At 37.2% G+C, this 21,940-nt stretch overlaps 3 protein-coding genes across 6 annotated transcripts; 2 read left to right on the top strand and 1 right to left on the bottom strand.

Moving 5' to 3' along the window:
- Positions 1-13: 13 nt before the first annotated feature.
- Positions 14-3,790, top strand: LOC113731823 (kinetochore protein NDC80 homolog). The gene is made up of 4 exons (XM_027257280.2): positions 14-1,410; positions 1,644-1,890; positions 2,795-2,941; positions 3,283-3,790. The coding sequence occupies exons 1-4, from the start codon at positions 278-280 to the stop codon at positions 3,514-3,516; spliced, it is 1,761 nt and encodes a 586-aa protein (XP_027113081.1). The 5' UTR covers positions 14-277; the 3' UTR covers positions 3,517-3,790.
- Positions 3,791-3,992: 202 nt separating this feature from the next.
- Positions 3,993-12,728, bottom strand: LOC113731824 (mitogen-activated protein kinase kinase kinase 1). Of its 3 annotated transcripts, none has more exons than XM_027257282.2 (9): positions 11,505-12,725; positions 10,863-10,947; positions 10,647-10,709; positions 9,086-9,243; positions 7,481-7,553; positions 7,327-7,386; positions 6,515-6,625; positions 5,444-5,690; positions 3,993-4,398 (listed from the first exon to the last, which is right to left on the bottom strand). In XM_027257282.2, exons 1-8 carry the CDS (start codon positions 12,443-12,445, stop codon positions 5,478-5,480), a joined length of 1,704 nt encoding a protein of 567 aa, XP_027113083.1. In that variant the 5' UTR covers positions 12,446-12,725; the 3' UTR covers positions 3,993-4,398; positions 5,444-5,477. The 3 variants fall into 3 exon arrangements, 1 of the variants encoding a protein (XP_027113083.1); XR_003458596.2 differs by lacking the exon at positions 3,993-4,398 and adding an exon at positions 5,965-6,175 and having other exon boundaries at positions 5,665-5,690; positions 11,505-12,728; XR_003458597.2 differs by lacking the exon at positions 3,993-4,398 and having other exon boundaries at positions 5,665-5,690; positions 6,432-6,625; positions 11,505-12,728.
- Positions 12,729-15,827: 3,099 nt separating this feature from the next.
- LOC113731822 (uncharacterized) lies at positions 15,828-21,517 on the top strand. 2 transcript variants are annotated; one of them, XM_072079723.1, is made up of 5 exons: positions 15,828-17,062; positions 17,144-17,931; positions 18,010-18,099; positions 20,010-20,720; positions 20,877-21,517. In XM_072079723.1, the coding sequence occupies exons 1-5, from the start codon at positions 16,966-16,968 to the stop codon at positions 21,000-21,002; spliced, it is 1,812 nt and encodes a 603-aa protein (XP_071935824.1). In that variant the 5' UTR covers positions 15,828-16,965; the 3' UTR covers positions 21,003-21,517. The 2 variants fall into 2 exon arrangements, with proteins under 2 accessions (XP_071935824.1, XP_027113080.1); XM_027257279.2 differs by having other exon boundaries at positions 15,829-17,062; positions 17,159-17,931.
- The last annotated feature ends 423 nt before the right edge of the window (positions 21,518-21,940 follow it).

The raw sequence follows: 21,940 nt of genomic DNA, 5'->3' as shown, positions 1-21,940 counted from the left end.
TGAGTAAGGGGGAGGCCTATCTCTCTTAGGCTTCCTCCCAAGCCATCCAGTCCATCCAGCTTGCCTACAGGTGGAATGGATTTCAGAATTGTTTTTACCAGTCATTCATATATAGGTCTATGCATGAATCTCATACCGCAAGCCCAAGCCCAAGTCTAGACCATTGACAACTTTCTCGAAATTTGAAACTCGAAGCACCCTCCCACCCAAACTTACCAAAAACAATCAGGCGGGAAGTCAATCGACCACTGACGCTTCACGCAACTGATCTCCGACGATGAGAAACTCCACTCGCCGCCGAGCCGCCGACTCCCTAGCATCCGACCGACGACCTCCGCCACCCACACCCACCAGCGTCGCCCCCACACCCGGTGAACCATGGGCCTTCATTTCCACAGGCCGTGACTCCGACGCCAGCTTCGCCAGCAGCCGCCCTTCTTCCTCTGCCGGCATGAAACCTCGCGCCTCCGCCGCCCCTATCACCAACAAATCCTACCAATCAGCTTCTATTGACTCCATCAACAACTACCTCTCCTCCCACTCCTTCCCCATTTCCCTCAAGCCACCTCTCCCCTCTGCTAAAGACATCACCGAAACCCTAAAATTCCTCCTCTCTCGCATGGGCTTCGCCCCCTCGAAAATCGATGACGACCTCCAAATTGTCTTGAAATCCTTAAATTGCCCTGTCAAACTGAACAAATCTGCCCTACGTGCTCCCGGCACGCCTCACTCTTGGCCTAGTTTACTTGCCGTAATTCACTGGCTTGTTCAGATTAATATACTTGATGATAGTCTAATAAGTGTTCGGTCAAATTTCGAGTCAAATGATATGCTCCGGTATACAACCGACAGTTATTTGTTGTTTATAAAGGGGGACGATGAGGCTGTGGAAGCGTTGGATGATGAATATGTGAAGAAGTTGACCAGTGGGAGGGAGGAAATGGTGGAAGATTTGAAAGGTTTGGAGGAGAATGTGAGTGAATCGGCTAAGAAATTGGAGTCGTTAAAGACGGGGCCTAGTCAGAGGGAGGTCTTGGAGAAAGAGAAGAGCATGTTGGAGGAGGACGTGAAGAAGTTTCATGCCATGATTGAGCATTTGGATCGGCATATGGTCACCGTGGAAAATGTTTTGAAGGAGAAGGAGGATCAATTGAATGCTAAGGTTTTGGAGACCAAGAGGGTTAAAGAGGAAAATGAGGAGTTGAAGAGAAAAATTGAGGAGCAGGGGATTAATGCCTCAGATGCGGAGAGGATGAGGAAAGAGTTGATGGCTGTAGAGAAGGATATCAAAGACGCTGAGATATTGAGGAATGGATGGGAGGAAAAGCGCTGGCGTCTGAATTCCGAAATCGAGCACAAACTCCAGGAGCTTGAGGGGCAGATCATTGAGTGTAATCAAGCTATCCGAAGGTTTTGTCTATTCTCATTCTTATTTTCCTAATGGAAACAGGATTGTATCAATCAATCTTCAGTTTATGTCTGCATGGATGTTGATTTATATATTGCTATTGTCCGGTATTGGTGTCACATGGAAGTCATGAGCTAAGTAATCAATAGAAATGAGACTATGCCCAGCATTTTACTGCAGCAACTTATATGTTTTTGTTATTCTTTGGTGGGGTGTGTATGTGCATGCTTGCTAGGTTAAAGCTTGGAATTGAATGTCAGTATCAGCTGAATGCAGAAGGATCCACAACTGTCAAGTTGTTGGGGTTGGATTACAAGTCAACCCTCAAGCCTGCACTTGCCTCTTTTGAGGAGAGCATAAAGAAAGGCTCCATGGAGAAATTAGAAGAGTTGATAAGCCTTCAGCAACAGTCAGCTGAGGTTGAAGCTAAAATAGAGGCTAAAAGGAATAAAGCTGCAACTTGTCAATCTGAAATAGAAGAGGTAAAGACGAGCAGTTCTGTAGATTGTGTGTTAAGTGAAGTATTACTACTACTCTATTGTCTTATTCTTATAAATCGAAGAGGAAAAATACTTATAATTCGCACGTAGGTTGATGATCCTTATTATGCATATTTGTTAAAGCCAAATAAGTAGTGAATCAGAAGGCCAAAAGTGGTTTGTAGAAGGAGTTCCAATTATTTCGGAATGTCCCTCGGAGCGTATTGGTTGAGTTATGACCTTTTTGTTTACACGGGGTAATGGATTACTATCACGAGACTTTCTTAGTAGTTTTGGTATAAATCGACAGATTTGGGCAGTAAGCTCAGGTTGCTTTTTATTTCTTTTATCTCATCACTCCTAGTAGTTTAACACTTGCAATATATATTGAAACTGAGAAAAACCTCGGTACAGTTGCCTACAAGCAAATTTGTAAATGCACAAGTAGGCTAAAAGTCAGAAGGGAAAGGAGTTTTAAGCATTTTCAGAAAGCAGTATGACTTCAGCAGGTGTATTATAGACTTTCTGTGCTTAGAGACGAATTCATTTCTATCACTGTCAAGTGTGTTCCAGGTTTCTACCTTACTCATGGTCAGGAAATTTTTGGATGGTTTCAACATTCATTCATTCATTCTTGTTCTTCTCATCTCTCTCCCTCTCTTTTTTCTTTTTCTTTTTTGGATTCTATCAAGAACTGAGCAATTATTCTATGGATTGGTCTCCTATACACTGTCATGCTTAGATGAATGCCACATATGTTGAATTTGAATTTTAAATCTAAATTTCACTTATGTGGCATTCATTTAACCATGTATACATTGTTAGGGTATACAAGATTTACTCTTATTCTATTTGGTTGCTTGTAGAATAATGATTTTGTGTCTTTCATCTTTCTAAAATTTATCAGGTTGAAGCTCATATAGATAGAATAAGGAAAGAAACACAGGAGTACGCTTCAAGATGTGCATCTGAAGCTTCAAAGATGGTAGAGGAACTTGAAGCAGAAACTCATAACCTGGAAATTGTTGAAAAAGAAGCGACACAGTTTCTCAAGGTATGTATCATCCCTTCACACCTTCAATGGTTCGCTTCAAGTGTACTATTTTTTCAATGACTATTAGAGATATGTAGGTAATGTGTTGGACAGACAACACGAGTTCCAATGAGCTTGGTTTCATTCATGATTTGATACTATTTTTTGTTGACTGAGCTTACTTTAGTTTGATGATTTTGATGATATACTACTTATATGGGTTTGTTTGGATGGTGAATTATTTGCTTGCATGATCAACACATTTTCAACCACTCCTTTATCTCACATACATTGCATGAAAAAAGTGCTACAGTATTTTTATCTCACATATCATTCTTCTCTCGTGCGTTTTATCCTTTTAGGCATCTAAGGTGAAGTTGCAGGAAACAACACTGCAAATTGATGAAGAAGTTCAATTATGTGCTCGGGAACTTTTTTTGTTGATTGATTCTGTTTCAAAATATAAGGAGTACATGGCATCAAAAATTGCGGACATGAAAAATGAACTTTTAGAAACTGTAGGTGCCATAGCCGATATGCACAAAGCTTCTTTGTCAGCTAAATTGGCTTGTAAAGATCCAGAAAGGGGTTCATGAATAACATCAATATCTACTGGAAGAGCAAACAATCAGTCCGTTGGCGCAAATAGCCACAAACAGCTTCTTTTTATTCCTCAAGCAGGTATTGAAATAGTAAAGCTAGCCACTGATGTAAATTTGTTAATTGATGATTGTTAAATTATGTGGGACTTTATTATCTGCTCCTGTTGTTTCACAGATGACAACTTTAGAAAGTGTTAGAGCAGATTCTGAATGAACCTTTGTTATTTATTTAGATAGTGATGAGGGAAGGACAAAATGATTATGTTGCTGTCGCCTTTCAACCATTCGAGTGAAACTGGCACTTTTGTAGGACAAAAAACTGCAAAACAGTTCTTAATTCTATTACGCTTCTTTCACGGAGTAAGTGAGATATATGTGTTCGGATACAAGATTATTTAGGATAATTTTTTTGAAAAAAAAGATACTGTAATATTTTTTTTTGATGTAATGCATGTAAAAAAAAAAAGCGATAAAAAAAGTGTTTATGATACAACTAAATAAAATTATGTAAACAATTTGCTATCCAAACAGTTGGGATCCTTTATACACCTCACATACGTATCTACACGTTTACAAGATGAGAACGCGTACAACTCCCAAAAACTTGACTACCGCTATGTATTTACAGTTCGTCCTACAAAGAAAGCCGATGAAGCATCGAGCATGAATCATTGGATCCAAAGAATTCAACTTTGTAACTGTAGCTTTCTCTCGCATACTCTCTGTTTAGGCTTGCAATGACTGACGATCGGATTGGACAAAAAAACCGAATTGCTGGTTCATGGACAGCTCTCACATAATGTTCCAAGCATTGCCAGATCTTGTAGCCAGGCACCACGACGGGTGAGAGGACCCTGGCTCACTTACTGTTTTAGCCTGTACAGGGTACAAGATGCATGTCAAGTTGACTACAAAAGACCATTTCATGGAAAAGAATGATGACTAGAAACTCTTGGGTTTTTGGTAAAGCAAAAACTCCACACACGCTTATTCTTGGAAATCAAGGAACAAACTGCCAAATACCACCTTTTAAACACTAAAAGAAAATAAGTTGACCATGATGAGAAGGGTGTGTACATGAAGGAACAGGGAAGCTAAAGAAAAGTTAAATGTATCGCAAAGAATCCCATCTCTTCGAAATAGAGCAGTATTCATCTCCGTCAGAGGATAAGGGAAAAAAGGCATTCAGTTCACATATTCATAGACAAATAGCTTGAAGCATAGCTACCATTTGATGGCTTCATACTTGTGATTTGATGCAGGCTGGAGGAAAAAACGACGACACTCTTGTTTCAGGAAGAGAGAAAGGGGGAAAAGTTGGATGCTTACCATATTTAAGGGCATCAAAAAAGGTTGAGCTTGGAATATTTGATCTACTTCAAATGGGTGTAATTCATATTTTTGTCTGACAATTTCATTTAATGCACTCAAGTTATTTAATCTCTCAAGTAGCACATTACAATTAGGTATTTCAGCAGGCTGGTAAAGCTACTTCAGCCTCGACAATGAGAAATGATGGAAAAAGAACAAGTCCCCACTTGAGCAGTGACCATATGCATTATTGGTTTGACAATATCAATTTTTAGAGAAGAAAAAAATTGTTCTTCAAGAAATTACAAGTAAAAAGAAAGGAACTTAGACAACGAAAAAGTTACTTCTCCTGGAACAAGTTCAATGAGATCGGAGGAGTTTGAGGATTTTGTAAACAAATTCTCCACAAGTTTACAGTGACATGTTCAAGCAAGTATCACCCATGTACTAGACATTCAATTGAATCATAAAAAGTGGTGCATCCACAGGCTCTCCTAAGATCGGAAGCTAGACTACTTGATCCTTCATACTTGGTTCACATGAAAATGATTATATGATTCTATATTAGAAAATAACTACCAAATACATCATAGTAGATGAGAATCTTTACCTTGATACCTCAGCAAGTTAAGCTTCCGAAGAGATCATGGCCTTGTCCCAGAATAGTGTGGAGATACAGGGCTTGGGAAAGCGGATGGTAGCTTTCTAACAAATGGATGATTCAAAAGTTGAGCAGCGGTAGGTCGGGCATCAGGATTGACTTGTAAGCATTCCAGGATAAAATCCTGAGCATCTCTTGATAAGGAATTAGGTATGGGAGGACGTTCACCCCTTCCAATTCTGAACAATGCTTGCATCTGTTTTGAAACAACAAGAATAATGCTATCAAAAGACAGATAAGACTGAAAGCTTGAGGTGAACACTTTTAATTTGGAGAGGGAATGATATGACAAATTTTATGCATCCTTTGTGCAGTTGAATGAAACTTTATGTTGTTCACATACCATCTCTATCACAGATTTAAAACACTCAAACATGTCTATACTCCAGTATCAAAGCAAATTAATTTAAACAAAATTTATACTTGATATTTGCAGGAAAATTGAATGAAAAGGTCTCAGAGCTAATTACCCAGAAATCCACCTTTTGAAACTCTAAAAAACAAACTTCATGGTGTAAGCATCGAGCAGTAAAGCATCAGAGAAAAAGCAAATGGCTGCAGAAAACTACGAGCTCAGATACAATACCAAGAACATAAATCCAGCATTTCCAGTGGTTTGTCATCATACTTCAAACTGAAAGAAGGCATCCCTTGGAAAATCTCTTAGTAACAACTTCCAAGCTAAGAGTATTATGCAGAAAGAAGGAAATTCAATTTAGCCTAGTTTGTCACATAAAAAATGCAATTAGTGCTTAGATAATATTCAATTATTAAAACATGTTATAAAATTGACTTGATTGATCTTATTGCACCACTTCTATGCATTTCAACCAAGTTCAAAACCAAATGATGTCACAAACACAGATGATGCATACTACACATTTTGGCAGTGAATAATAATGATCAACTTCAAAAATTACTCTTGATGGGTCTGTACATTTTGCTGCAAATTGACAAGCATAAGAGCCAGCACAATTCAACCGTTCAACGATCAAAGCAAAGAACAAATATTGCTCATACCCCTTCTAGATGTGAGTAGGGAATTCGACCAGTTAACATCTCTAACACTGTGCACCCAAGGCTCCATATATCAGCAGCAAGTCCATACCCGTGATTTTTTCGATTGACAACCTGATAATAGATATAAAGATTCAGACTCTTAGAAATGCTTATAGTGCATTTTCTGCACAACAAAATAAATTTAGTCATTCAAACATGAATTTGTACCACAATCTGTCTACATGGAAAGCGATAAAACAATTCCATGTAATAGACTTAAGAAGTGGCTTAAGTTGAGCAGAGCCTTCCATAACAGAAGGTATTGTAGGACATTCCTATGAGTTCATCATTTAACACAAAACTGAATGAACGCAACAACGTTTGCCAAAAAGCTTCAACAATCTGTTGCTGAAATATGTCTAGGCAGTGAACAGTCAGACTGAAATCTTAATGGTCTAACATTGTTACACAGTTCCCTAACAAATCCTTCAAGAAATGTGTTTTAAATATCAGCTGAGATGAATAGCATAAACAACTGAATAGAATTTGGAGAAATAGAAGACCGATATGTAAACATCAGAAGACCGATATGTAAACATCCGAACCGATTGACAATTGCCTTTCATTAGTAATTTCATTGTATCTCTGAATATCTACCTAATTACCATGTCTGTATTCATCTTATACTGTTTCACAGACTTAAAATGCATCATTATGCTATTGAATGTTTATGGAGCTATGCAGTAAAATTTTAATGGTTAGTAGAGCTTCAAACAAAAAAAAAAAATTAACTAAAGATCTTAAGAAATAGTCATTAGAGAACACAGAGAAACCTCTGGAGCCATCCAATATGGAGTCCCCTTGCAAGATTTTATGTCATTCAATTTGGTTGCCTGCAGAGATACACAACATCAAAATTATTGATGCATCCTAAGGTAAATGCTTTTCCTTTCTTTTAATTTTAAAGTGGAATTCAAGTATACCAACCTTTGCCACCCCAAAATCTGCAACTTTCACAGAGCCGCTCACATCAACCAGTATATTGGCACATTTAATATCCCTGAAGACGGGAAAAAAGTAACATTAGACTTAGAAATAAAATGATTTAAAGTTATGTTTTGACAATTATGATTTCAAGATCCTCAAGTTGTGCACATAAAACCCACCAAGATGAATCAACTTAATATAATTCTTATAATCTTTTCCTGCTCTTCATCATGTATGAATACTACTCAAAAAGAGTCATTAAAATCCAATGCAAAACTCCAGATTGAGAAAATTGGATGTGAGATTTGATATATTTAACCATCAAAACATGAAATATTCCAGATTTGTAATGTATTTCCAAGAACATCAATAGGTCATATACTTTTCATAGAACAATGTTTCAACTACGGTGTAAGCTTAAAACCAATTATTATTAGTGATGAGTTATGTAGTGATAAGTAACCTTGGCACTGACGGAGATGGAGAGCTACTAACACCATGTGCTGGAAGGTGCTAAAGGATTATTTCGTTCAGTTGCAGACTTCAAATTTCAGTTTAACAAATATATACCTTAACACACAACATGAAAGGGTTGATGGTGTCATTGCACATTACTGATTCTATCTCAAGAAGAATACCAAAAAGCAAATTACTATTTAATAACTTCCCCAGTGACTTCAAAATTCTTTTCATTGCTTAGAAGTCTGATAACCATTTCAACGTGCCATTCACAAGAGACCCAGGAAAACCTATTTGGTGGTTAATTACAATGTTTCCAAATTTACTGCAGATCAAATGACTGTCATAAAGACAGATAAATAACTATAGTTTTGAGAGACTAAAGCTTCTTCATGCAAAAACAGAGTGACAATTAGTTGAAGTAGTGATCCTAACTCCAGGAGATGTATAACCATAAAATTCAAGGCATACTACAACAAGAAGATAAGTCTTCAAACTCCAAGAATTGCTTCAGAGTAATTCATCACTTGCTCAGAATTTCGTCATTATTATGTCATATGGTAATAGCAAAATCATATAATATAGCATTATGGCGGCAGTAGTGAATCGAGAACAGTATTTTAAACCAGGAAGTGCAAAATATTGAATCTTTTTTTCTCATTGGCAAGATAATTTTTCAAACTTTATGACGAGTACTTAAAGAGTATCTGATCATTTGCTTGGAACCTATTCAACAACAAAAGTAACTAAGTATTATCTAATATTGCTTGTGTTTATCATACTATCTTCCTTTTATACTTCACACACCCTCCTGTTTCATTTACGTTCAGACTTCTACAAATAACTGTGGAGTTAAAAAGAAAAAAAAGAAGAAGAACCTTTTGTAACTTTAGGACATAATCAACTCAACAACCCATTAAAATTTCTAAGAATAGGTTCTAAATCATGAACAGCATAACGAATAAACAATGGTCCATCTTTTACAAGCAATGCTAAGGTAGTTGACTGCATTATGCACTTCCATTAATAGTAAAATTAAAGGAACATGGAAAGGAAAACCAATTTTTATGACAAAAAAAAAAGAATTACATATTCAACAAGAAATAGAAACGAAAATACAGTTATTAAGATAATCAATCTCCTTACCTGTGCACCACATTTCGCTGATGAAGATAATTTAATCCACTCAAGATCTGCCTTGTGTATGCAGAGACTTGGGAATCGCGTAGATTATATTTTTGGTAGAGACTTAAAAGTGAACCTTTGGTTACAAGCTCCAAGAAGATATATAGTTTACTATCATCCTGGAAATATAAAATTTCTCCTCAGTTAACATCATAAAATAACCAAATACTGCCAAATTAGTATGAGAAAAAGAAGTTAATAAAACAGTTACTTATAGACAACAATAATTTTTTTTCAAAAACACTATCTACTTCATGTCTCGTCAAATTATATTAATCTTTTTTGAACTTATTTTAGATCAAAATTCAGGGTTGTATCTAAAATAGAGAGAGGAGGCCATTGCATTAGATATTTGAAAAATTTTCAGAAGTCATACCATGTAAGAAAACGTCAATGTATTTTACACAAGTTTGGTCAGACATCCAACAAAAACACTATCTACTTCGTGCCTCTTCAAATTATATTAACCTTCTTTGAACTTATTCATTCAAGGGTTGTACCTAAAATAGAGAGAGGTCATTGCAGTATATATTTGAAAAAATATTTTAGAAGTTATACCATGTAAGAAAACGTCAATATATTTTACACAAGTTTGGTCAGACATCTGTAAATATGATGAAACTCAAGAAAGTTCCATGTGTTTTACTTTAATTCCGCTAGTAGAAAAATCTCAAGATTATGCCAGATGCTATATTCTTTTTTTTACGCACCAGATGTTTTACAATTTATTGCCAGAAAAAAAAGTCAGCAAACTTAAAGGGCCTCAATTATAATGTTCAAAACGAACCAAAGCAGTGCAAATGTCAAATCCCTGTTTCTGCATCTAATTACATACAGGTATATCCTTGACAAAAAGACCATAAAACTCCAAGATCCATGAAGAATTGATGATATCAACGTAATCTAAACAAAAGCCATGGTGATTAAATCCGTAAAGCATAGAAAGGTTTGAAACAGATCAACTGATCGCTCCATAATGAACTTAAAAGCTTGAAAGGGAACCAGCCAAAGTAGGATAATATAGTTTTATTTTTTAAGAAACCCCTTATACAAAAATGTCAGATACAAACCAGTGGCCCCCTGAATAACAACCACAAGTAATTATCTGCACGTGCTACATAAAAATCATGTGGCCCAATGAACAAGTGTGACAGGGTTTCATTTCAAAATCTTTCAGTTTTCTATCACCAAATACGTCCAAACACGAGCTACTTCTCAAAAGTTCAAAACTTTTTAATTAAATGAGAACTAACACTGGATTTATAGGGTCTGCCACCATCAACTGAAAAAAGAGATTTACAGTATTAATTTATAAGTAAAGTTTAACCCTTTAAATCATGTTCTCACTCAGTAGATTGCAGCTGTGATGGCAACTGCATATCTCATCCATATACAACCTCTGGGATTAAAATGAGTACTCAATTGTAACCATATAGTTACCATTCAAGTGGCATTGCACATTAAACCTGGAAAGTAGTATAGAAGATAATATAACAATCCACTAACATGCTCATAAGTATACCTTCTCAGTGCCAAGATATTGGACTATATTGTCATGCTGGAATTGACTCAAAAGCAAAATCTCCTGAACCAACAAATGGAAAATATAAGCGTTAAAAAAAATCAAGTATTTATACAAGACAGTAAAAGAAAATGTCATCCAATATGAAGCATACAAATCTGACTCACACTAAATAAAAATCTGCCAAAGGATCAGAAAAAAATTACATTAACCTACCTGCTCAAGTTGATAAATACTTTGCTTCCCTTGGCTTCCTTGATCAAGTAAAGAAACCTCCTTTACAGCAAAAAATAACCCATCACTGCAAGATGGGGAACATCATAAGAGATGACATAAGATATAAATTAATCCTTCCTTCGATTCAACAAAAGACAATTTTTTCCCCCTCTAGAAGAGGAATTAAATGGACACTGGTTATTTAAATTAATAAAGGAAACAAAGATAGCAGGTAGAAATGGAAAAGTAGATGACATGCACTCTTTCAGTTAGACAAACAGGGATACCCAGCAATCGTGTTATTTTGGAGAAATTTACACTTAATACACAAAACTGAGGAGAAACTGGCAAAATAGATTGCTGAAGGACAAAGGGCCTTAGGCATCTATTTACAAGTTAGGATGGTTAGCGCAAATATAGTCCTACCAATTTTTTTGATCAAAGGCCCAACCAAATGCATTCTGCATTCTCCCATTTCCAGTTGGAAGTATCTAGAACCAAGATCTCTATCATGATTCCAGCTTCTATCTATATTAAACAAACTATATTCACCTTTTTCTTAGCTCGTAAAATCATTTGCGCTGTTAGCTTCACTAACTCATTATGATGCACAAGATAATCAATATAATAAATAACTCTTACTCCGTGTAGCCTTCATAGACAGTCCCAAAAGATCCACTCCCAAGGAATTCTCCCTTTTGCCAAGAGTTGATGCTGCGCCTATATGTAGCACTTGGTGAAACACAATAGACAGATTCAGCCATCAAATTTAATGAATTATCATCGGTGTCATTTTCATCATTTGACGAATCCGAACAAGATTCTGAAACAATAGCCTGATTGCTCATACTCTCCAACTCCTGAGCATAATTTTGATCCGCTACCCCATTCTCCACCTTACTCTGCTTAGAGCCATTTAAACCCCTATCATCCGGAGGACCAAAAGCCCTGAATAAATCCCATGTTGAACTAGTGTTGTCCACAGTCCTGCTTGAAACAACTGGCGGAGGAGCCAATTTAGGCGGCCTGAGACCTCTAATAACTTCATTGCACAAATTATCATCTCCACAACCATCCCTTCCGGCGACTTTCAAGTAGAGCAATTTACCATCTCCGTAATCATCTTTTTTACTTGTTTTACCAACAATAGCATCAATTTTAGCTAATTCGGCACAGTCGCTGTCGCACTTAAGCTGATCTCTAAGACCGACCGTAGCAGAAAAACTCTCGGCTAACTGATCGTTATCACCGAAATTACCACGGAACCTGGAACTCCTAATTTGGGCAGAAGGAGAAGAAACTTTACTAGCTTCCCAAGCGGCGACCGGAATCGAGAAATCGTCAGGTCCAGAAAGCCCTAGCGACCGACAAATCAGATCAAACTCGCCTTCAATTCCTTCAATTCTAAAGCTAGTCCGCTCAGACAGCTGGCGCGGGTCCAGATATCGTCCCCGGTGGGTCGATGACTCGTCGAATGAAGACGACGTCGAAGGCGAGTCCGACGCATCATAATCGATGTTCTTGATCGCGTTTCTCCGATCAAGCTTCCGTATACTTCTCTTCTGCTTCACTGCATAATTCATGCCTCACCTAAAAATTCCTCCCTCTAGAAAATCAAGCATAAATAGGAGCAGAGGTTGAAGAGGCAGAGATGATGAAATGGTGACGGCGACGGCGACGATGAGGATGAGTGAAAGAAGAAATTCAGAAGAGACGGCGGTGACTCGGAGAACGTCTTAAAAGTAAGTAAAATGGCAGCTGGCAAGTAAACGGGTTTAATGGGTTTCTTTCCCATTCTGCTGGTGCTGGTGCTGGTGCTGGTGCTCCTCCCATAATTAATTTAACATTTTCTTTTGGATTTGACAAGTACTAGTTGATAAAGACGAAAAAAGGTGCAAAAAGGCAAGTGGAGGGAAACAGTAGAAAGTGAATGGGTGGTGCCACGTGGCCAGTTGACGAGAATAAAGGCCAGTTGGGACTGCCCAACAGCCAGCGGCCAAGGACAGAATCTGGGCTCTGATTATGCACCAGCGCCTAAGAGGCCCATTTAACTAGTGCTAATTGGGTTTTTGTTTAATGAGACAATCTGGGAACGGTCTCCATCCTCCTTGTTAGGTTTACTGGATTTACGACAGCCCATGCGTGCAATTTGAGTCAATAATCCAAAAACAAAATAGAAGGATGATTTTTTAGTTCGAAAACAATACAAAAATTGATTATTCAAAATCATAATCTATAATTAATTAAAAGTCATAATAGATGGGAAACATATATATATATATATATATATATATATATATATATATAAAGAAGAGGAGAATGTAGAATGATAATAAATACATAATACATTCATTAGTGGAGCATTGGATACTTATCAAGGGTTTGGGCAATTTTCCAAATTTCATGAAAAAAATAGACTAATATAGTTCCTCGCACTTGAGGTGTGATGTTATTCATCATCAAATTCGTCTTCAAACTACCTTGACTTGCATGATATAAAATTATAAATTACCATATGGCTATGTGAATCCACATTATTCATCATTTTTGCTAAACTAGTAAACCTTTTTGACATATTTGCATATATATATATATATACACACACGCGCGCGTACATAAATTGTATGCATCTACAATTTATTATCTTTGGTGTTTGTTAGTTTTTTTTTTTTTTTTTTTTACTTTTTCCCCCGTGAATTTTAGGCATCTTCTCTGCAGTTGACTAAACAAACCTACATCCAACATGATAGAATAATTTTTATGTACATCATTTGATTGACGTTTAATTTACTTACCTTGAATCCCTTCATGCGTAAAAGGACAGCACGAAGTACTGTGTTACCATAAGACATGATAGTACTTGTATTCTATTTTCCTTTTTCTTAATTTGTGTAGAATAAATTATCAAACCCAAAGAAAAAAAAAACTCCTACTTAGCTATATTGCTTACCAAGTTGGCCAATGTTGCTTGATTCGATTTGTAAAGAAACAAAAAGTAAATACATAAATGTCGTAGAATTTCTTTGAGTTATATTCGATGCCGGCGCAAGTGACTAATGTTTTTCCTCTTATATTTAGAGTACGTGCAGCTGCTATTGATGAAGTGCTCGATAATTATTTGTAATGCAATCAGAACTATAGAATAGCAACATTTTGAATTGCGAACCCCTGTCCGTACACAACTGATTCCTTACCATTCGAAGAGATCATAAGTGACTAACCACAGGGCCAATGGCTCAGTGGCCACCAGTGAGGGGCTTAAGTCCCTCCTTGAGCTGTAGGTAAGAGTTCAAATCTCACCTGTAGCGAAAAAAATCTAAGGGTTGTGCCATGACATTCCCTTGGTCTAGTTGGGTCTGTATATCCACTAGCCCCCTTCCACAGCCTCCCCCTCCCTCCTAGATTAGGATAGAGTAGATTATACAAATATATCAATTTCTACTAAATTCTGAACCACTGCCTTTGTCCTTAGACTTGATGGGGGTGGGAGATCAAGTGTTCAATTTTTATTTTTCACCAATTGCCACAATACGTGACTTATCTAAAATATTCAAATGAGTGCGCCGTGCATCAAACTGATCGGATTGTGGTTCAGTTTTCATTGGTCCCCATAGGTCCAGTTGGATCTCCCTTTTACAGTAGTAGGATAATATAGATAAGACGATGATGACAAAAAAAAAAAAAAAAAATTCCCACTAAAGTCTGAGCAAAGATTTATCCTAGGGTTTCTTTTTTGAACCCATAATTCTAGTTCCACATTTGAGGAAAAGAAGTTTTAGATGAGGAGATGAGTCAGTTGCCAGTTGGTGTCCAATTTGCTTACGGTGCAGACAACTATACTGCTAACACGTTATTAATTTATTATACAGGACATACTTTTGGGAAATTTCTTTGCTTTTTGGTCAAATACTTTGCTACTTTTTGGAAACTATAGATGAGATGAGGTATTCAGTATTCATTCTTGAGGTATTTACCATCTGTTAAGGCACATAATAATAATAATAATGTTCCATGGACGGGTCAATTTATACTGCCAGGGTATTTCTTTATAACTTAAGCAATAAGTAAAAACTAAAGAATCTGAAGTAGAAGTGCAGAGAAGCACGTAATTGGTGTAGATTATAGGTAGCTCACTAAACTACTCCACAAACACAAGAAGTGACAAAGGCTCAAAATCATTTGGTTGGACTTGGGGCGTGGTTGAAAGTTTCAAAGCCAATTAAACAAGAATGACACGATGAGCTGCAAAACCAAACAAATGAGCCATAGATTAACCTTAGGTACCCTTAGCAAGTTAACATCAACAACAAAACTACTCAAGCAGGCAAATTTAGAACAATAAGTAGAATCAATCTTGAGTGTACACATTTTCATCCTTAAATATATTCACTTAATTTCAATTTGAATTCGAATATCATTTTTTGTATACCTGACATATATTTAAGGACGATACTGTATGCACTACGCTGCGAGTATATACAAGATAAACTCTGATAACTATTCATTTTGTAAGATTTAAGACTTCCAAATTTCTAAAATTTAAGTATATTCATCATTGTTTTCGTCTAAACCTTAAACACTAATTTTACACCAAGGAAGTAGAGTAAAAAAAAAAAAATACAAGTTTTGGATTTCGGTTGCATAATTCAAACTAAACTTACAAAAATTCCACCATTCATCGGAAACCATTTGCTTAATTTCTTTTTTCTCAATGATACAAGTGATTTGAATTTTAAATAATTAAATTTAGTATAATTTAAGAGTTCAAAATACTTGTTTCCCCAACTCACCGTACTCAAAAAGTAGGGATGTGGAATTCCTTAGCTTAAGTTGAAATAAAATACAGGAAACCTTAACTCTTTTTTTTTTTGTTGGAATCCAAAAGATAAAAAGTTTCCTCGTATTCACACGATTTATAAAACATCACAGCATTTTACCTGCTCAAAAATATATAAATACATATCAGTCTTCATTGTTTCTCTCTTTCTCTCCTGTGTCACACGAATACACAGATAAAATCTTTCTTTCGTCTTCCCCAACAACAAAGCCCTCCCAATCCTTCTCCCGGCGTCTCTCTTTACTACTACTGCAACTTTCTCTCTCTAAAACTACCAAAAGCCTCCGCCAAATATTGCATAATACTACTATATTCTTCCCTCTTTTGAAAAACAAAGAAGGTGAACACAACTCTTCCTTGGCTTTCTTGTTCTATCCTTCCAGAAACTTCCATAGCCTGAAAAGGGCAGAAAACAACAAAGGCGGCGTCTGCCCAGACCCAAAACGGCGCAGTATCGTTCTTTTACCAGACTCTTTCGGGGTATACACATCAGTTTTTTCCTTAATTGTCATCAACCCCGCTGTTGCTGTGTTAACGAATTTAGGCACGATAATCTGAAATTTTCTTATACATTTTTCCTGGTATAACTGGACTGTTATTGCCCTTAGGGTTTTAAAGAGGGGATATTTATTTCTTTTGATCATATTGGTGCCTAGGGTTTGATTATTTTTGCTATTCTCTTCATTGGGTTTTGGTTTCCCCCAAGAAGGAATCATTATTGTGGTTGTTTTGCATGACGGAAAGGCCCATTACTGTCTGGGTTGTGATTCAGGGTACTTGTTATTTTGTTTTTGGGGAAATATGGTGGCCTTGAGAAGCCCTTGTTGAACATCAAACAGTTGGCCTTGGGCACTGATATAACAGATAGATAAAGGAGTTTTTCTTGTTCTTGGTTTTTGAAACCTAGTCGAGCTATTGTCCACTCGACTGGCTTACACTAAATACATAGGTGTACAGTACATAGAGGCGGAACCCAGCTATTGTTAATAGAACAGTTCAGATTCTTTTGTTATATTGTAGCCATGGAAGGATTGAGATAAAGATGTTGTGCTGACAATTCTAATAATTTGGTAGTTAAAGATAAGCCATGCGTTTGAGGGGCTTTTTGGGTTAGAATAGGCTGAAATTGGTGTTGCATTTTTTAGAATTTTACAAAGACAGTTAGGATTGTCAGGGGAAATGTGGTCGGACATGAGGAAGCTGTTGGGAATTTAAGGGAAGTTGGTTTTTTTCCTTTTAGTTTCATGAACATGTGCTGTGTCAGCTATGGAAAGAAGTGAACCCTCATTAGTTCCAGAATGGTTGAAAAGCAGCGGAAGTGTAACTGGAAGTGGGACAACATCCCATCCACTTTCACCATCAGGTAAAGTTTTGTAAGCTTTTGTTTAGTGATTTGTTGTTCTTAAATACAAGTATTTTATGTAATATGATGTCAATATCTTAGTTTTGTTTGTTATAGATGATCATGCTGTATCAAAACTTGCTAGAAACAAGTCCTCGGTCAATCATAATGATCATGAAATAGGGCGATCATCTGTTTCCGATCGAACTTCCTCATCATATTTTCGCCGGAGTTCCAGTAGTAATGGTTCTGGTCAGATGCAGTCGTACAGTAGTTTTGGGAGGAATCACCGTGGTAGGGATTGGGATAAGGACCTGTATGAGCCTCGTGATAGAGATAACTTAGTTGTTGGAGGCCATAAGCACCGGGATTATTTAGATCCACCCGGTAATAATTTTCCTGGCAATTTTGAGAACGATGGATTAAGGCGTTCTCAGTCAATGGTTTCTCGGAAGCGCAATGAGGTTTGGCCTAAAAGATCAATAGCTGACTCAAATTCTGCCAGTAGAAACAAAAGTACTGATGGAAATAGCCTGCTTGATAAGGGTGATTCAGTTGGCACTGTACACAAAGTTGTATTTGAAAGAGATTTTCCTTCCCTTGGATCAGAAGAAAGACAAGCAACTTCTGAGGTAGGAAGAGTCCCTTCTCCTGGATTAAATACTGCCATTCATGGTTTGCCAATTAGTGCCTCAGCTATCATTGCTGGGGATAAATGGACTTCAGCTCTGGCAGAGGTTCCTGCAATTGTTGGAGGTGGCGGTACTGGACTTTCACCTGGGCGACAAGCTTCGCTGCCTAGTTCTGCTTCTTTGCCCTCAAGCACTTCCGCTGGTCTCAATATGGCTGAAACTGTTGCTCAGGGTCCTCGTGTTCAAGCTGCCCCAAAGGTACCTTTGAATGCTTCTTTGTTTCTCAGGCATTCTTCAGATTCTTTGTTGCTTATGCTATTTCTTTCTATAATCCAGATAACTTCTGGAACACAAAGGCTTGAAGAACTGGCTATAAGACAATCTCGCCAATTGATTCCAATGACTCCATCAATGCCTAAACCGTCGGTAAGAGTTGTTACAATCTTTACTTGATGTTAGAATGCTTGGTTATTTATATTTCTTTCTGATGATTGCATTGCTTTTGTTATATTTTGTTTATCTTCTCTAGCTATTATTTTAATTCATCTCTTAATGTTTTGTCTGATGAGAGGATTCATTTTGAGAATGCCCACATCTCTTGGTCACAGTGATGTTAGAAGGGAAGTGTGTGATAGATTCCATTAGTTGCAAATTAGTAATGAGATGGGAACTAGAAGATTCTGTGGCTGTCAGATTCAGGTTATTCTTTATTTCTTGTTTCACAAGTTCGGCAAATTATATAAAGCTGTCATGCTTGACAGCCTGTATGTTTATAAGTCTGTTCAAGAGTAATTCACATGTACCTGTGTAGTAGCTATAAGGACAGTGTAAACTTGGGTACAACTTGGAATATAGAGGTGACAGGGGACTACAGGAAGTTGTAGCTTTATATATTACTCATTTTTTCTCCTTAATTTAAGTAGTTAGCCGTTCTGAACTTTGGTGTGTAGTAAGATATGTTATACTTTAAGTGGTAGCCTGTGCAATGGATTTTCTCATGACACATTAATTCAAGTCCATTAATCACTGTTAAGTATGGTTTTTGGTGAATGGACTTGGAATGAATGTGTCATGAGAAGATCCATTTCCAGTATCAACAGGTGTCTTAAAATAAGGTCGAGTCAGCTGTGGTGAAGTGATTGTTGATTGATATGTTCTATTTCTTTTATCCCAAATTCAGCATTTTATTTTCCTTTTGTACAGAAGCTAGGGGTATTTGTGCTGCATATCTGAGTGCTCATCATGTGGATTGGCAGATTTTATTGTGTGAATGGACTTCATAGAGCTACTTTTTGGTGCAGGCTTTAGAGAAAAATTGAAGAGGCCTAGATTAGAAAGTGAAAACCTATGAAATAATTTAAGCTCAGAGAAAAGTATGATGAGTTTGGCCGTAAAAAGTGGCAAAATATCCTAAAGGATTAATTAGACACAAATAACACATAGCTAAATTTTTAAAGTGAACATGATTTTCACATCTAGGTGTCAACATGGACAAGGTAGGTTTGCTCTATTTGTTGTCATTCGTAGAATCCTTACTTCTACCCATTAGATTTCTTCCTTGACATTTATAGCATAGCATGTGGAGCCACCCATTTTTTGATAGTATCAATGTTTTGATCTTGTACATTAGGAAAAAAAATGTATAATTTTTTTAAAATTTTATTCAGTTAATATCATTTTAGTCCTCCAAGGTGATAACATATCTTCAGCACATTGTTTTTTAACACAGAAGGAAAAGATGCACTAAAGTTCACTAAATGACGATCAAACCCATGGAAATAGAATGAGATGGCTCTTTTTCTTTTTGTTTCTTAGAATGAGATGGGAACTGTAAGGAAAAAGCAAGGGAAGTGGTTATTCAATTGGTTTTTTGGTTGTTTCATTAAGTCCGTGCCCATTCCCATGTTTGTTTATGGTTTGTGGAGGCGTGGTTGCTAAGGATATTTTCCATTTCCTTCTTTTCGCTTACCAGTATTGAGTGAGGATGTAAATAATTGGAGCCCACCTCACCTTTTATTGGCCCACTATGCAGAATATTTGGTGCTTATAATGTTTTGTCCATAGTCTTCCATTTATTATCTGTAGAACCCGTTCCTAATATGAAATGAAAATAAACTATAAGGAAACATACTCAATGGGAAACTGTCTAATATTATTGTTGTCATTGTCTTTTTTGTTGTTGTTGTTATAATTTTGTTAATGGAAGTTATGATTTGATCTATGTAGATTTTTTACTAAGATGGTATTATAGGAGGATCGCTTTAGGTGGTTTGAATGCTATATTTAGTCCACCTACTACATGCATTTGAGGTCAATGTTTGAAACCTTTGTTTCAGATTTTGAATTCTTCTGATAAAGGAAAAGCAAAAGCTGGACAGCCGCAGCATCCAGTTTCATCTCCTCTTCTGAGTCCTTCATTGCGTGGCGGGCCTGTTAAAACAGATGCTTCAAAGACAAGTAATGCTGGAAAGCTACTTGTTCTCAAGCCTCCAAGAGAGCGGAATGGTGTGTCTACTGCTTCGAAGGATACCTTGAGCCCAACAAGTAGTACCAGGGCAGCAACTTCAGGCCTTGGTGTTGCGACATCGGTGACTGGATTGGCTACCTCAAGGGGCCCTGCAATCAATCCTGTTTCCCCTGGTGCTGAGCGCAAGCATGCCCTTCCAATGTTGGAGAAGAAACCAAGTTCTCAAGCTCAGAGTCGAAATGACTTTTTTAATCTTATGAGGAAAAAATCTATGCCGAGCTCTTCTTCTGTTGCAGACGCTGGTTCTGCTGTGTCAGCCTCGACTCTTGATGAGCCTGGTGAACTAGAAGTTACCCCTGCTCCTGTTATTCCTGAGGACGAAGATGTGCCATCATTAGACCGCCTGAATGGTTGCCAGCATACTGAGAATAACTTGTTCGGCAACCATTCAAGATCTCTTCCACTGTTTTCAGAGGAGGAAGAGGCTGCATTTTTACACCAACTTGGTTGGCAGGAAAATGCCGATGAGGATGGTCTTACGGAGGAGGAGATTAATGCTTTCTTTAGGGATTGGAGTAAGGTACGGTATGGTTGTAATGGGTCCAAGAATTAAGTATGCTTTTAGTAGTCAAGAGGAGGTTGTGGATAGGAACTCCTCTTTAACTTGCATTGAACAAGCTAGCTATGTATGCCCTAGTTTCTTTAATACTAAACTACTATGTAATTTTCTTGGCAGTATATGAATTCAAAGCCGTCCTCGAAAAGTTTACAAGGAGTGCAACCGAAGTTTCCGTTGCTGCTCAGCTCACACGGTGCTATTGGTGCTATTTCTTCTGGATCTGACTCGAAGTTGGAGTCTTGATTTTACCGAACTAGTGCTGGTTTTAATGGAATTAAGTTGGGGAGGCATTTTTAAGGATTTTTGACTTTTTTTTGTTCTTTTCTAGAGTATTCAGATGGAAAATCGCGAAATTCAGGTAGCTACTGCAAGAAGAATCCATGCATTTTGAGGGAAGTGAATGGTAGGAATAAGAAACAGGTGGACGGGTTCTGATGATGACTTACTGAAATGTTGCTTTGCCTGCTATAAGATCTTAGAAATTTTGTGAGCTAGGACTTGGGATGAGAAATATAGGAATAGGTTACTGTAATGCTGCTGCTGCTGCAGCTGCAAAATGTGGGTAGATCAGTTTTGAGTTTTGAGGAAGGGTTAAATCCAAATTGATAAGATATGGTTTCTTTATTGGGTTAGAAAGGGGAAAAGAAGAAAGAATAATTTTTGGGAATCTTCACTTTCTTTTGATCTTATCCGCAACTGTTGATTATATAGTATTATTTAAAGTTAATGCATGGAGAAGGCGAAGCATTGGAAGGGTTCATGCAAGTGCCGTCTCCCTCTCTCGATTTCGTCTGTTTAGAAGTCTACAATTAGTTAGTATTTGATATGTTTGATAAAAGTGCAAGCTTTTCAATGCCATGCCGGGCCGCTGTAAACATGATGGAGTGGAATGGAAAAAAGAGAAGAATGATGGTAAAAAGCTTGCACTAGCATTTTGCTCTTAATCTTCTGGAAATTTTCAATGAAGTTCACGGTCGTGTCAGAAAATATTAAACTGGGCTAGCCCAATCTTTTGATCCGTTGCCACAATTACCTTGCGACTCTGGTCACTTGCAGGCCAAGTTGGGTCTATCGTCAGAACACCAAATTCTTCTGTTCAGTTGCTTTATCACGCCATTAAAAATACGAATGAAGAAGAAGAAGAAGATCTAGTCCAAAATAATGGCTAGACGTGACGCGGA

This window comes from Coffea arabica, chromosome 2e, assembly GCF_036785885.1.
Source record: "Coffea arabica cultivar ET-39 chromosome 2e, Coffea Arabica ET-39 HiFi, whole genome shotgun sequence".
Taxonomy (NCBI): domain Eukaryota; kingdom Viridiplantae; phylum Streptophyta; class Magnoliopsida; order Gentianales; family Rubiaceae; genus Coffea; species Coffea arabica.
This window is presented reverse-complemented; position numbering and strand designations above follow the sequence as displayed.